The 14,840-nt window shown below is 41.0% G+C and overlaps 3 protein-coding genes across 4 annotated transcripts in view; 2 read left to right on the top strand and 1 right to left on the bottom strand.

Moving 5' to 3' along the window:
* Window positions 1–4,555: 4,555 nt before the first annotated feature.
* Window positions 4,556–8,416, top strand: LOC137200307 (actin, alpha cardiac muscle 1-like). Of its 2 annotated transcripts, none has more exons than XM_067615018.1 (7): window positions 4,556–4,662; window positions 5,144–5,282; window positions 5,526–5,850; window positions 5,940–6,101; window positions 6,388–6,579; window positions 7,794–7,975; window positions 8,078–8,416. In XM_067615018.1, exons 2-7 carry the CDS (start codon window positions 5,154–5,156, stop codon window positions 8,219–8,221), a joined length of 1,134 nt encoding a protein of 377 aa, XP_067471119.1. In that variant the 5' UTR covers window positions 4,556–4,662; window positions 5,144–5,153; the 3' UTR covers window positions 8,222–8,416. The 2 variants fall into 2 exon arrangements, with proteins under 2 accessions (XP_067471119.1, XP_067471120.1); XM_067615019.1 differs by lacking the exon at window positions 4,556–4,662 and adding an exon at window positions 4,684–4,820.
* Window positions 8,417–9,121: 705 nt separating this feature from the next.
* On the top strand, window positions 9,122–12,980 carry LOC137199429 (gap junction delta-2 protein). Its single transcript, XM_067613732.1, has 2 exons — window positions 9,122–10,449; window positions 11,157–12,980. The coding sequence occupies exons 1-2, from the start codon at window positions 10,379–10,381 to the stop codon at window positions 11,998–12,000; spliced, it is 915 nt and encodes a 304-aa protein (XP_067469833.1). The 5' UTR covers window positions 9,122–10,378; the 3' UTR covers window positions 12,001–12,980.
* Window positions 12,932–14,840, bottom strand: part of stxbp6 (syntaxin binding protein 6 (amisyn)) — a 154,556-nt gene continuing 152,647 nt past the window's right edge. Inside the window, exon 7 of the mRNA XM_067613734.1 lies at window positions 12,932–14,009. Coding sequence (XP_067469835.1) covers window positions 13,998–14,009 — 12 coding nt within the window. The 3' untranslated portion in view covers window positions 12,932–13,997. The remainder of the gene's footprint in view (window positions 14,010–14,840) is intronic.

Genomic DNA, 14,840 nt, shown 5'->3' with positions numbered 1-14,840 from the left:
ATTTAGGTTAATTACAGCATCCCTGGAGCAGACAGGTTGGATACATATTTCTATAAAAGCAACATGTTTGAATTACGGATATGCTACTGCTGTATAAGCTCAATTAAAAAGCCTGAATATATGCAAGATTATCAGAGAGCAAAAGCATATTTAGCAGAACGTCTTCAGGGCGAGGTGTCTGGGTACTCAGAAGCTTTCCTATCACTTTTTGACTGGAACCATGCACCCTCAGCTACCACCAAAATAGCTGAGGACTCAATACTTTGGGATCCCTATAAAGACTTACCAAAATACTCTTGCTGAGCAGCCTACCTACAAATCTGGGCAGCTGTCTATGTTGTAGCTTATTCAAATTTGATTCATGAATATTTCATTTTCAATCCAAAGCGCTTTTTAACCTCATTTTCTACCCCTCACTGTTGACTGACAAAACCTCACTCACTCTTTTAAATGTGGGTTATAATCTGAGACAAATTCTTTCTCTAAAAATGAGGTGGTCAAAGCCCAAATGTGTATTGCAATATTTATGTGAGTGTCATATGAGACCTAGTTACACTGCTTTTTTGTCTGCCCAGCTCTGCTCCCAAATATCCTGAGGACAGTAGCCACTTGCCAAAAAAAAAAAAAAAAATCACCAGATTTTCATTCAACTTTGTTTTTTCTCCCAGAAATCTTGGCAGTGGATACAGCAGGCGATAGGCCTAGAGGCCAAGCTGACAGTCCTTTACTGAGAGGCTACAAGAGTGAGGCTGGTGAATTTTTTATTCAGGTCTGAGACTGGTTATGGAAAAAGCCTGCTCCTACTGGCTGCAAGGAGACCTGGGAGGCAGAGAGAGGACATAAGTGTAGGCCTCCCCATTCAATTAACCACATACTGCTCTGTAATTTCACCCTCACATACACATGCGTGCACACATGCACAAGGTTGAAGTGGGTACACTGTTAAATGGCTATGTGAGGAAATGTCAGTTTGCCAGGCCCTTTAAGTGGGACACATCTCCAGTCCACAAGAGGAACAGCTTTGCCTGATTTCTTTATTCTTTATTCTCCTTATGAGGAATTTTAGGAATTCATTTAACAATTCATTTGTTCTCACTGAAGTTTGGAGGATTGAGGTTGGACAATGGAAAAGGTTTCAGTTATGTTCCATAATGCGATGTAATCGTTTTGAAGTCCATTGGGACTGATTGTGATTAAGTGGCAATACAAGTAAACTTGATGTGACCATTGATTAACTGTATACAAATAAATACAAAGCCATAAATACACACATGCACTGCATTCTTGGTAAAGATTTATAAAATATAATTCATGTCAGCATTTGTTTTAAAGCTGAAACAATTTGTCCATTAATTGATTAGTTGGTCAAATTTATCAGCAAAAATTGTGATATTCAATGAATCATTTACCTGATTAATTAAGAAATAAACGTCCTACATTTTATTGTTTCAGGCTCTGAAATGTGAAATTTTGCTGTTTCCTCTTTCATATCATTATAAATTGAATATTTTGGGGTTTTAGAATGTTTATTTGGCAAAAAAAAACAAAACTTAAAGATGTTACTTTTGGGTCTGGGAACTTGTGATGGGCACGTGGTGCCATTTTATAGACTAAACACATAATAAAAATAAAAAATAATCAACAGAATGATCAATAATAAAAATTACTGTCAGTTCCAGCCCTAATTTGTAACTAATTAGTTTGAGAAAAACGCTGTAATTTATAATCATGCATGTGGATGCTGTTACATTTTGTAGTAATTAATTTCATCATGTTGGAGTTAGAAAATATACATAAACAAACTTTTATGTTGACCTGCACCAGTTCATGAATCCATAAGTCTCTTTTCCAAAATCAGACCTTATTTTTCTTGTGTCTTTTTAGTGTAGCCCTAACACATGTTGCCTGTGAGCCTGTTATATGTAACAAATGTTCATACAAAACTTAAAAGCGGTAAATTTTAGGAACATGCTACTTAGATACATTCTGTCCAAAGTATCAGTGATAATGAGAAAATGTTTGGGGTATTACTGCAGCCATAGTGACAGTGATCCCAGCTCTGTGCTCCTTTGAGGTACCCAGCAGAAGACTTTAACATAAGCCAGCAGCTTGTCACTCAGTGTTCGGTATACAGGCCAGAAACGAGGCCAATTTTCACTAAGCAATATGTTTCATGTCTTCTTTCTGCTGTGACCTTTAAATGGCCCCTGACGCTCAGCACAGATAAATGCGCCATGTTGGACAGAACAAAGTGCTTTCAGACCATTTGTATTGACCGAGTTTATGATGAACGGCTCAAATGCTACAATCCAGCGTGGGGGACATTCCTATATATGTGCACATTATTGATTTAGGTACAAAACCTTGCCTACATCAGACAAATGACTTCCCCTCAGGGTTCTTTAAAAAGGTTTGTACTCTGTTTATGATGCGAAATTCTCATAGAGAATCAATATGGTTTTTGTTCTGGACAGTTTTGTCCTTATTATCTCATCTCAACTGCTGAGTAATGAGGCCGATCTCCTGAAGGGTCGTGAGTAGGAGGAGAATGATCGTGCCACAATAATTTAATCTCAGTAGTAACAGCTATAGTGAAAAGTCACACTACAGGACTATTTGAGCTGCCTCCAAGTATCTCTGTATCTAATCCAGGATCTGGCATGATTCTTTCACACTCGTAGGTGCTCCCAGAACAAACACTACAAATATTTTACAGTTTAACAACACCATTATAAAGGTATATATGTCCTAAACCCTTGGCCTAACAGAGCTCGTACCTGAACACACTATGAAGATGACATTTTATAACAACTTAATATATTATCACAAGGGCAAACCTATGATGATAGTAGTCGTCAACCTTTCCCTTTGATCTTAACAGCGCTGCTCTCCACAGACAGACTTAACTAAGCTATGGTCATAAAATGTTAACATTATTTGAATACTGGGGCAAAAGGATGCTTAAAGCAGACCACAGCCTACCATTCATTACATAAGACCAAAACAAAGAGTCACACAGTGAAGGGTTATGGCTCGGGGTCGGGTGACAGCAGCATATGATTCATGGCTTGCTGTGCCCTTTTGTCTTGTCCTCCTTGTGGTAGGACCATCCACTGCTCTTAGCCAATGTTATTTTACAGCCTTCAGAGCTCGCTCTCTGTCTGTTTCAAGTAAACCGGCAATGTCATTTCATATGTCTTGTTGTTTCCTTAGTGGAGGAATAAAGAAAGAATATGGCATATGTCACAACACGAGATGTTCCTTTTTCCTCATTGTTTTGATGTCGCGAACAACAAATATTGTCAACATTGGTTCTGATTTATCTGCAAAGGTTTCTTGCACGGAGGACTACATTACCTCGACTTTTATTACATAAAAAGATAATTACTAGATCGGTGGTTGGTGTTTGGGGGACCAATGTGGTCTCAGAAAGAGGAAGAGAAATATGCCAAGTAGAATAAATTGTAAATATAGCAAAAGCACTGCAATAACCTTTGATATTATACATAGGCTGACATGTGTCTTCCTGTTTCAGACTAAATATTGAGTGTTCTAGTTAAATTTTTTCTGCAGTAGGCTGAAAATGTTGTTTTTTTTAAATAATAAATGCAAAACCAAGAGAGCATGACTAAAACATGAATTTTAATAGTTTTCCATATGTGGACACAGCATGCTGCATGGCTAGCACATCAATAACTTCCAAGCAGCTCATTATAATTATGGAAACTCATTGATTTTATGCAAATTCATCTATGAACATATCTGCCAAAATATCTTCTCATTTGCCTTATGGTGAGTCCAGCAGCATGCTGTTGTTTATGGAAATATGTACACTGTACTAAATTGGGACTGTTTGGTCTGAAACAGTGGCTCCCCCTCTTTGTTCAAACAAATCTAAAATGCGGGGATTGGAACTTCAAAAAGCGAGAAACAGCTGCTGACACCAGCTGTGTGGCGCAAGTGGTCGCTGCATTTGGTACTGTAATGCTACATGTGTCCTGCCAGTCTAAATTGATGTAGGAGACCTTCCCAAACATACAGACACAAAGCAAACGACTCATTAATTTGAATAACAATAAAGGTGCAAACATTTATTAATCTCAAAAGTAATCAGAGCCTTGTTTGGATATTCGGATACAGTAGATGTGGCTTGGGTTTAAAACAACAATGCAAGGAGGTTTGTGACTCCAGAGGGTCCTTAAGACTGAAGTGACTAATTATAACGTTCAACTGGACATTTTATTAAATGTGCCTTCCTTAAAACACTAATATTATACTAACATTAGATATTGCTGTGTCATACTGTTGCTATTATTCACAAGAGTAGACCTACCACAGTCACAGTAGTGTTAGTGATAGTGATATCATAGTGATTTATTAGCTTGGAGAAGATGAAAAGGAAGGCTGACATTGTCTCTCTGCCCTCACCACTGCCCTCTGTATATGGGCAGCAGGCACAGATGTCTGTGTGGGACTTCCCTTTCCTTGTCTTGCCATTCATGGAGTGGCTGTTGTCAATGGAGCAATGGGCTACCAAATATGGAGAAGGGGTCGCACTGCTTGGTCATCTCACTGACATTTGTCAGAATATAAATTGGCCTGACGTGACATTTCGGCACCCCTGGTTTACACACTCAAGATCCGGTGCCTGGTGCTGATCTGGTGAGTACACAGGCTGACCCAAGGAGGACTGTTCAAGGCCAACCAGTGGATTTATCACAAGAGGATGGATACAGGATTTTAACACGAATGAGAGTGATTTTCATCCATGCTTCCACCTTTGACTAACCATGTCATCATCTAACTGGAGCATCCAGCTGGTATGAAACGCTAAAAAATATTAACTTTCATAGAGTATGAGTGCTATAATGATAATATTACAGTGCCAAATCTGAAATACTAACCCCTTTTTATAGCATATGGTGCAAAATTCACCACAAGCCATTATCAACGACCTTCAGGTTGTTGTTGCTGTTGTTGTTGTTGGTGTGTGTGTGTGTGTGTATGTGTGTGCGCGCGCGCGCGTGTGTTATGAAGAAGGCAAAATCTTCAATCACCCAATCCAAACAAACAAGGAATTTCATCATTGGACCTAACAATGCAATTGCGTGCGTGCCTGTGCACGCGCTCATTTGTGTTGCAGAGCCGACACCATGTGTGACGACGAAGAGCCTACTGCTCTGGTGTGTGATAACGGCTCCGGCCTGGTGAAGGCTGGGTTCGCCGGGGATGACGCACCACGCGCCGTCTTCCCTTCCATCGTTGGTCGCCCTCGTCATCAGGTAAATCAAGCTATTCATAAACTCCACGTGCCTACTATCATGATAATCTATGACATGGGGTGAGAGCAAGATTCACCATGCGTAATTGCGCACCAGAATATCGGAACTTCTTATTACATGGAACTATTACACAGAAGACCACATTCGTGTTTTCCCCATCATGGTAGTTATGATGCTCTCTGGTGATGATCAACTGTAGTTTTCCCACCACACCACTGATTCCTAGTCCTTGTATGTTATCAGGGCGTCATGGTTGGTATGGGCCAGAAGGACTCCTACGTCGGCGACGAGGCCCAGAGCAAAAGAGGCATCCTGACCCTGAAGTACCCCATCGAGCACGGCATCATCACCAACTGGGACGACATGGAGAAGATCTGGCACCACGCCTTCTACAACGAGCTGCGTGTGGCCCCCGAAGAGCATCCCATCCTGCTGACAGAGGCCCCCCTCAACCCAAAAGCCAACAGAGAGAAGATGACACAGATCATGTTCGAGACGTTCAATGTACCCGCCATGTACGTCGCCATCCAGGCCGTGCTGTCCCTGTACGCTTCTGGTCGTACAACAGGTATGACAGAATCCGCAGGTGTATGTGAGATTACCGTTCAGTGAAGGAGTGAATGAAGTAAATGTTCACGATTTTATTATTTCCCCTAGGTATCGTCCTGGACTCTGGTGACGGTGTGACCCACAATGTGCCAATCTATGAAGGTTACGCTCTTCCTCACGCTATCATGCGTCTGGATTTGGCCGGTCGTGACCTCACAGATTACCTCATGAAGATCCTGACTGAGCGTGGATACTCTTTTGTCACAACCGGTGAGTGTAGACTACTAATCAAGACTTCTGACAAACATAAGTTGGCTGTTAAGCACTATATTATATTTAGAAACATTTTTTAATCATCCAATCATCCTTTTGCACGACCAAATGGATAAAAACTGGAAATACTGTATTATATACCGTTTATTTAAGTGCACTGTACACTTAAATAAATACAGAATATACTATAAATCAGGGGAAAACGTTTCACATAGTAAATATTTTTGACATGACACACAACATATTTGACTGACTTAACAACATCCAAATCTGATCGCTCCAGCTGAGCGCGAGATCGTGCGTGACATCAAGGAGAAGCTGTGCTACGTGGCTCTGGACTTTGAGAATGAGATGGCCACTGCTGCATCCTCCTCTTCCCTGGAGAAGAGCTACGAGTTGCCAGACGGTCAGGTCATCACCATCGGCAACGAGCGTTTCCGCTGCCCAGAGACCCTCTTCCAGCCTTCGTTCATTGGTGCGTAAAGGCAACAATGTAGTTGCTGCAACACAGTCAAGTAAAAGCTTATTACAGCCACTTTACTATGGGTATTGACTCCAAGCAATTTAAAGTATTAGACTTAACCTTAAGGTGGTAAAAGTACATAAGTACATTCACTCGAGTACTGTACTTTGGTACTATTTTGAGGTACTTGAGTATTTATATTTTATGCTACTTTAAACTTCCACTTCACTACATTTCAGAGGGAAATATTGTACTTTTTTAATGGACTACATTTTTGGGCAATTGTAGTTGGCTACAAGTTACTTTACATATTCAGATTTTACATGCGAAGCACATGATCTGAACTGCATTGGTAATAATAGTCCAATAATCCAGAATCCAATGCAATTCTGTCACTCAATGAGTAGATTACTTTTAATTTTGATACTTTAGTTAGGCTACATTTTGTAAATAATAATTTTGTACTTCTACTTAAAAATTTGAGTGCACGACTTGACTGAAATTGAGTATTTTTATCGTGTGATATACTACGTACTTACTACTTTTACATAAATAAACGCATTTAACACTTTTTCGACCACTGGCCCAGAGTTTAGGATTATTACCTTTCTTTAAAACAAGTATAAAATCTCAGACAGTGGTAGAGCATTTCAATTCTTTTCAGTGCTAACCATTTAAAACATGGATGTTTTTAAATCCTAATGAAAACCGTGATCTTTTCTTGCTTAGTATGAAAAAAATCCAGATGAAAATATTTAGAAACAAACTAACAATGCCAGAATATTTTTGATTTAAATATTATATTATCCTAAAATATATGATATATGTTGATGTTATATATGTGATGTTAAGTTTTAACTTTACACATTATTATTATTGACATAAATGTAATTTAAATTTGAATGATGTTATTTTTTATCAGATGTTAATGGTTTTCTGAAAATAGAGGTGTTTATAGCTCATATCAGTAGCTGGCTGACTAATAAAGATCACCAACTGGGGGGTCACATTTTATCCATCCTCTGCTTGACCACTTCATAACCGATAAATAGACTCAAGTAATCTAAAGCAGGAGTTTATTGTTCACAGTTGCGCCGCAGAGCGCGCAGCTGTTGAGAGGAGCTGTCCGTTTCAGCACCTGTTACGACAGCTGACGGCGGTGTCAGATGTGTTCTGTGCTGCAGTGGGGGGTAAAACTCGCTAACTTGGCCGCTGTGCTTGCACAGGCATGGAATCTGCTGGCATTCACGAAACCACTTACAACAGCATCATGAAGTGCGACATCGACATCCGGAAGGACCTGTACGCAAACAACGTGATGTCCGGCGGCACCACCATGTACCCCGGCATTGCTGACCGCATGCAGAAAGAGATCACAGCTCTGGCCCCCAGCACCATGAAGATTAAGGTAACTTTGACACACTGATGGCAACAATTTTTGGAAGATGGAGACACAAATAAATAAATAAATAAATAAATAAATAAATAAACTAATGCAACATGTGTTTAGATCATCGCCCCCCCTGAGAGGAAGTACTCCGTATGGATTGGCGGCTCCATCCTCGCCTCCCTGTCCACCTTCCAGCAGATGTGGATCAGCAAGGACGAGTACGATGAGGCTGGACCCTCCATCGTCCACAGGAAGTGTTTCTAAGCGACAGACTGCCCCATTTCCTCCCTCTCTTTTCCCTTCTGTTGCTTCCTTTCTTCTGTGCCAACAACCCAGCCTTTGGCCCGCGGTTAAAAAGCAGACATTCATGTGTTGTCGTCAAATTTTTGTCTACACTCAAGTGCAATTTATATGTGGATATGTACAGGTTTATAAATAAATGAGAACCGGGACTTCCAACACATGCCTCTTTCTTTCTTTCTTTCTTTCTTTTTTTCTTTGCAGTTCAAATCAGAGAAATAACACAGGCTCATGCAAGGTGAGCTGTTTCCAGGATCTGATTTAGGATCTCTCTCTCTCTCTGTCACTCTCTCTCTCTCTCTCTCTCTCTCTCTCTCTCTCTCTCTCTCTCTCTCTTTCTCTCTGTCACTCTCTCTCTCTCTGTCAGTCTCTCTCTCTCTCTCTCTCTCTCTCTCTCTCTCTCTCTCTCTCTCAGTCTCTCTCTCTCTGTCTGTCTCTGTCGGTCAGTCTGTCTGTCTCTCTCTCAAGCGGCGAGGTTCTGTCCTTTCGTCACGTGGTGGAGGTGACTAAAGGTTATTAAAGATTTGAATTAGAAAAGATTACAGTGAGCGGAGAGGATAAGCCACCTCATGAGAAATTAACCTCACAAAGTTTCATTGTGTGAAAACACCGTTGTCACGTGATCGGTAATCCCGGTTTCCCAGGTTGGACAAAGCTCATATTACCTAGACTTCATGGATAAACTTAATCTGCATTAATAGCATAACAACAACAACAACAACAACAATATTATTATTATTATTATTATTATTATTATTATTATTATTATTAATAATAATAATAATAATAATAGCCTAATATACATGAATTTTAAAAGACCACTTTTCAGAGTATGCCAAAGGCTGCATGCACTGTATTGTAAAGTTTAAAATAACAATCGCATGAATTATTACGATTTACAATAGTGTCGATAGCCTAATAGTAGTGTATGTATACAATGCAACGCGCTACATTGATAAAATCTCAGAGCAATATACAGGGCGGGGTCACATATTTTGCTTCTATTTTTAAACCTCCACACAGACAGACAGACAGGCAGGCAGGCTGCATTGTAAAGCGATTAGCAACTCGGATGGTACTTTCACTCTGTCACTGTATCCAGAGCATCATCTTTACCCGAGGTGAAAACAACAGCTCTACCAGCCGGGCCAGCAGTCTGCGACACGGGGAGGGATACCTCTAGGCATGCAAGGGTATCCGCTCTAAAAAAAAAGGGAGATTGTGTCCTTTTATAAAGCCATACAGTCCACAGAGCTCAGTTAGAGGCAAAGAACAATAGGTTTTCTAAATAAAATTATGCAACACGCAGCATTTATGCAAAATGTCTCTGTAAATGTCTGTATGTTGATAAGTTTAAAAAAAACTCAACAAAACACTGGGATGTCACCTTGACCTTTGTGCCCAGGACATAATGCATCCACAAGTCCTGTGCCGGAAGGATGTTCTGTTATATGTGTGCACGTGTGAGCTGTGTATGTAGTCCGGGTTTGGAGTTTGGTTCCCATGTGAAGTCACCAATGCTAAAATGTACACACTCAATAAACTAGGTTGCAGCACTCTGGACACAATTGTCTGCAACAGCGTCCACTGAATGGCGCACGCTATTTACAATACTGAAATATTGAAAATCAGGAGCCCTGGTACTCCTGGCTGCGCTCCACCGACCTGTCTGCGCGTACGTGACGCATGGGAGGGGGGAGACTACTTAAAGGCGGATTAACGCTGGCAAGACATTAAATCCAACCTCCCATCCAGGCGCAGCGCGCAGCCCATCAACCTGATCTGAAGATCGAAAATAGGAGGGCTTATAGTAATCAGCCCTTCAGACTCCCATGACAAGGAAAAGTGTGGCAACGTCGTGGGATCGCTCGGCACACACAGCAGGACGTTCACTGGCGCTGCGCGCTCAGCACATAACCAACCAGATAGCGCTCAGAGAGACGGAGAGAAGAGGGGACGGCAGCAGCATCCCGTGACGGATGCATTTTTTAGCTAAAATCGAACGATCTGGAGACTGACAACAACAAGAGGAAGAGAGAAGCAGGACGGGAAATAAAGCGCTTTTTTGGAGGGATTTGAACAGAGTGCCGTTGTGCTCTCGTCTTCTCCGGATGCTCAGAAATGGGGGAATGGACTATACTAGAGAGGCTCCTGGAGGCTGCTGTCCAGCAGCACTCTACTATGATAGGAAGGTAAGATCAACAACAAAAAACCAAGAAAAACCGAAGAAACGCAGCAGCCTCCAGGATCGTCTTTAGCATGGTTCCCAGTCCCCCGTTTCTGTCTTGTGCCTCAAGGATCTTCTGTAGCATGGTTCCCAGTCCGTCGTGTCTGTGTTGTGGATTTTTTCTGTCTTGTTCCCCAGATTTCCTTTTTTCCCCGAGACGGCTAAGTAATTCAGATGACAGCTGTCTTCTCAGAATCGGTTATAGCGCAGCAAAAGTCATAAAATTCATGTGTCATTTCACGTATTCATTCATCCACTTATCCATTTGATGTTTGTTGGTGAGTTTGAGCGGTGGTTGTGCACTCATGGGTGGCAGAAAGAGACTGAGAGAGAGTCGGCATTATCACATCTTTCCATTAAAAAAGCTCACACAGGTACAATCAAAGCAACGCCGATTGCTTACATGTCATTTCAGCCATTCAATCAGAAAAAACAACCCACACAAATACACATCAGAGCGTGTGATAAGAAGATACGGTAAGAAACACATATTATCCTCAAGAGCGTCCTGGTTCAGCACTGGACAGCTCCCTAAATCATCACACCAGAATTGGACTCTGAGCGCTTCAGCCACCAAGGCAGCGCACAACTCAACCTAACAGACACATCAGTAAACACATATATTTACACTTATTTTCACATTGTTTGTTTGTTTGTTTGCTTGCTTTTTAGGATCCTACTAACAGTGGTGGTCATCTTCCGGATTCTTATCGTAGCAATAGTTGGAGAGACTGTCTATGATGACGAGCAGACCATGTTTGTTTGTAACACCTTACAACCGGGCTGCAACCAGGCATGCTACGACAAGGCATTTCCCATTTCACACATTAGATATTGGGTTTTTCAAATCATCATGGTGTGCACCCCGAGTCTTTGCTTTATCACATACTCGGTGCATCAGTCGGCCAAGCAGAAGGAGCGGCGCTACTCAACAGTATATCTGACACTAGATAAGGATCAAGATTCACTGAAGCGAGACGAGAGCAAAAAGATAAAGAACACCATTGTTAATGGAGTACTTCAGAACACAGAGAACTCCACCAAAGAAGCTGAACCGGACTGTTTAGAAGTCAAAGAGATCCCTAATTCGGCCATGAGAACTACAAAGTCCAAAATGAGGCGACAAGAGGGCATCTCCAGGTTTTACATCATCCAGGTGGTTTTCAGAAACGCGCTGGAAATTGGCTTTTTGGTGGGTCAGTATTTCTTGTATGGATTCAACGTCCCGTCGGTGTATGAATGTGATCGCTACCCCTGCATAAAAGATGTCGAGTGCTACGTCTCCAGACCCACGGAGAAGACAGTGTTCCTGGTGTTCATGTTCGCGGTCAGTGGGTTTTGTGTGGTGTTGAACCTGGCAGAACTCAATCATTTGGGATGGAGGAAAATCAAAACGGCCGTGCGAGGTGTGCAGGCTCGGCGGAAGTCCATCTATGAAATCAGAAATAAGGACTTGCCAAGGATGAGTGTGCCAAATTTTGGCCGCACTCAATCCAGTGACTCTGCTTATGTGTAGCACACGGGGGAAGAGGAGGAGGATGAGGAGGAGGGGAGGGGGGTCAAAACATGTAAAAGATTGAAAAACCATGATGGACATGATGGACAGCTCCGCACGCCTAATTCGTGTCATGACTTTAAGAGTGGGCAGATTTTTTTGATTTGTTGGTCTTTTAAGGACTTCATGGCAAGCGTGGATTACACGTTTGTTTACTTATTTATTATTGCACTGATGCAACTTTTTAGTAACGTTTATACTCTGTAAGATGCTAAATGGAAACCATGTTAACGTGTTCACATATTTACTCTTTGTGGGCTGTTCTGCTGTACTTGAAGAGAGTAAATGCAAAAATTGCACTAAGAGGTGAACACCTGAGAGCCTGACCTTATCCAAAAATGTGCTACTGACCTGACGGTGTTTTTAAGACATTTTCTTTCCACCTATTTTTCGGCACCAACCTCATTTAATGGCACCATACACAGTGGTTAAAGGAAAAAAAATTCTATCATCCAGATTTATATACACATAGATATATAAATCCTTACTGACTATGGTTCAATCTAGTTCAAATACATCAGCGTAATTCATGTTTTTGTTGCCTGTGTTGCACCACTGACCTTAACATATGTAACCATTCCATTGCTTTATAGCTGACTTGCAAAACAATATCTGGTGAATTTGCTGCAAACGCTAACGTCTGTGACTTCCTTAATTTATGACACACCAAAGCGCCCACTGCTTTTATTTGTGAAGTGTTTTCTTGCTTTTTGTGTAATCAAGTGCCATACTTGTATATAAACATAATATATATGTATACATATAAATATATAAATATATAATAATCATCATGAAAGCTGATTCCCTGCTTGGATTATGCTAAATGCCGCCCAATTTTTTTATTTGCTTTAAATGTATTTGTTGTGATTTAAAGAAAAAAATATGAAGAATATACAGTTTTCTCTGTTTTATTTTGCAAATGACTGGAAAAAAAAGATAATGAAGTGCTAGTCTTTTTTATATATACAAGAAGGAAATGTCTTTCCCTAATCAAAGCTGATCAAAACTGGAAATAGCACAAATTGACATTTTTATCAAAGAATGGGCAATAGAAAATCTGCTCTGGTGCTACAGTTTTTCATAGAATGGTTTTAAATGTAACCGAAACAGACCAGAAAAAAAAGAACATCATTTTTTTCTGTGGAAAATAAAAGTGGGATTCATGTACACCAGAAACGTGTGAGGTGCAGTACTTTGTGTCTGCTACTCTAGCTTGTGTTGACTGAGCTATCACACATATAGTTATTTATTTAGTTATATATTTATTCATTCAGTGGAAGTTTTGCCTTGGTGCAGTGATTTTAGCCACACCCACTCTGTATAAAACCCCTTACTGCAGGACACACCTTGTACAGGATCTCGTCACTCTGCAATGTTGTTGCAATACTGATGCTGCTTCCATGAGACACATCAATACTTATGCTCTATAACAGAGAGGCCAAAGGGAACTTTTAGTCTATATGGCATGCATCAAATCAAATACTGCCCTCAGCCCTTATGGTGAGAGGCACATTTGCAGGGTCTACACTGTGAACTTTAGTTTGCAACCGTCCTTGTACTCTGCAGGAATGACAAAAAGCTGATCATGATTCTGAGTACTTAGGGAGCTGCCCTTTTTCGTGCTCCGCTCAACCTTTCTTCTCTCATTTGAAAAGGGATGTAGGAACTGAGGGGAAGGTTGTGAGCTCCTCATGAAGGTCAAAATGGGGGATGAGGGTGGGGGATAAAAAGAGAAAAGTACTCAACAATATGCCCACGCAAGGGAGAGAGAGAGCGAGAAAGAAATAAAGGCAGAGAGATAAAATGAGATATTTGCAGCTGACCATTGCAGGTGATTTGGGAAAGGCTGGTCTCTTCATGATTCCCCTGCCAGGATGACTCTGCAAAGCCGGGAGAAATCGAAGAGCTGGGGCACTGGCGCATCCATATCCAACTCAGAAGGGACCCACGATTTCTCCCTAAGTCATGAACTTGAAAAAACAGAAAAACAAAAGAAAGAAAGAACCGTTTGTCAACTTCAATCTGATGCAATGCAGCGACTGCCTTTGTGCATTTTCATCTCCTTCTCTTTTTTGTTCATTTTCCTCTTTTTCAGGCATTCACTTGGGGCCTTAGGAACCTCTCTACAAAACCTAAAAATATTAGAATTCAATATTCACTTCACAGCATCACAGAAATAAAGGAAATTATAAATCACCGTCTACCAATAGAAATAGAAAAAAAACAAATAAATACAACAATTTTAAGTGTCTACTGTACATTTACAGTACAGTGTTGAAACACAGTTGTGATCATTTTTGATGCTTTGGTAGTTTTATTTTGCTGCATCATTCAACCTGGTTTCAAACTCCAGCAAAATGGCAAAATTATTGGGGTATGTTAGAATGCAATTATGCATGCTGTCATGCATTTACATCATGTGAGTGTTGCAGGACTCAGCAGAGATTACTCTTTACCTGTGTGTCTGTCTTTGTGTAGTCACGAGAGCTAGCATACAGGCCACACAGAGAGTGTTTTGCTGGCAGACGGTATGAAAAATATACATAACAATTCACTTGCAGTAGGTTTACACATCTAAGACAACACAGACGTACTATATATAGAGATCAAATAATCTCAAGGACCTATGCATTCATCTACTGGCCTTAGCCATCCTGACAACTGCAGCAGAACGCACCAAGGCTGCACGCAAGCTATTTTAAGACTACAAGGCAAAACACTGCAGGAACACCACCAATTTCATGTGATTGCAGGTGCTCAGGGTGAAGGCAGGGATTTTTAGAGCCATACCCCCACCCACC

This window comes from Thunnus thynnus, chromosome 16 (assembly GCF_963924715.1).
Source record: "Thunnus thynnus chromosome 16, fThuThy2.1, whole genome shotgun sequence".
Classification (NCBI taxonomy): Eukaryota; Metazoa; Chordata; class Actinopteri; order Scombriformes; family Scombridae; genus Thunnus; species Thunnus thynnus.
This window is presented reverse-complemented; position numbering and strand designations above follow the sequence as displayed.

What these genes read in the sequence shown, in the direction of transcription:
- LOC137200307 (XM_067615018.1), top strand. Translation starts at nt 5,154, where the DNA reads ATGTGTGACGACGAAGAGCCTACTGCTCTGGTGTGTGATAACGGCTCC. An exon ending in TTGGTCGCCCTCGTCATCAG is followed by an intron (nt 5,283 to 5,525) that starts GTAAATCAAGCT and finishes GTATGTTATCAG; the next exon opens with GGCGTCATGGTTGGTATGGG. An exon ending in ATACTCTTTTGTCACAACCG is followed by an intron (nt 6,102 to 6,387) that starts GTGAGTGTAGAC and finishes TGATCGCTCCAG; the next exon opens with CTGAGCGCGAGATCGTGCGT.
- LOC137199429 (XM_067613732.1), top strand. Translation starts at nt 10,379, where the DNA reads ATGGGGGAATGGACTATACTAGAGAGGCTCCTGGAGGCTGCTGTCCAG. An exon ending in CACTCTACTATGATAGGAAG is followed by an intron (nt 10,450 to 11,156) that starts GTAAGATCAACA and finishes CTTGCTTTTTAG; the next exon opens with GATCCTACTAACAGTGGTGG.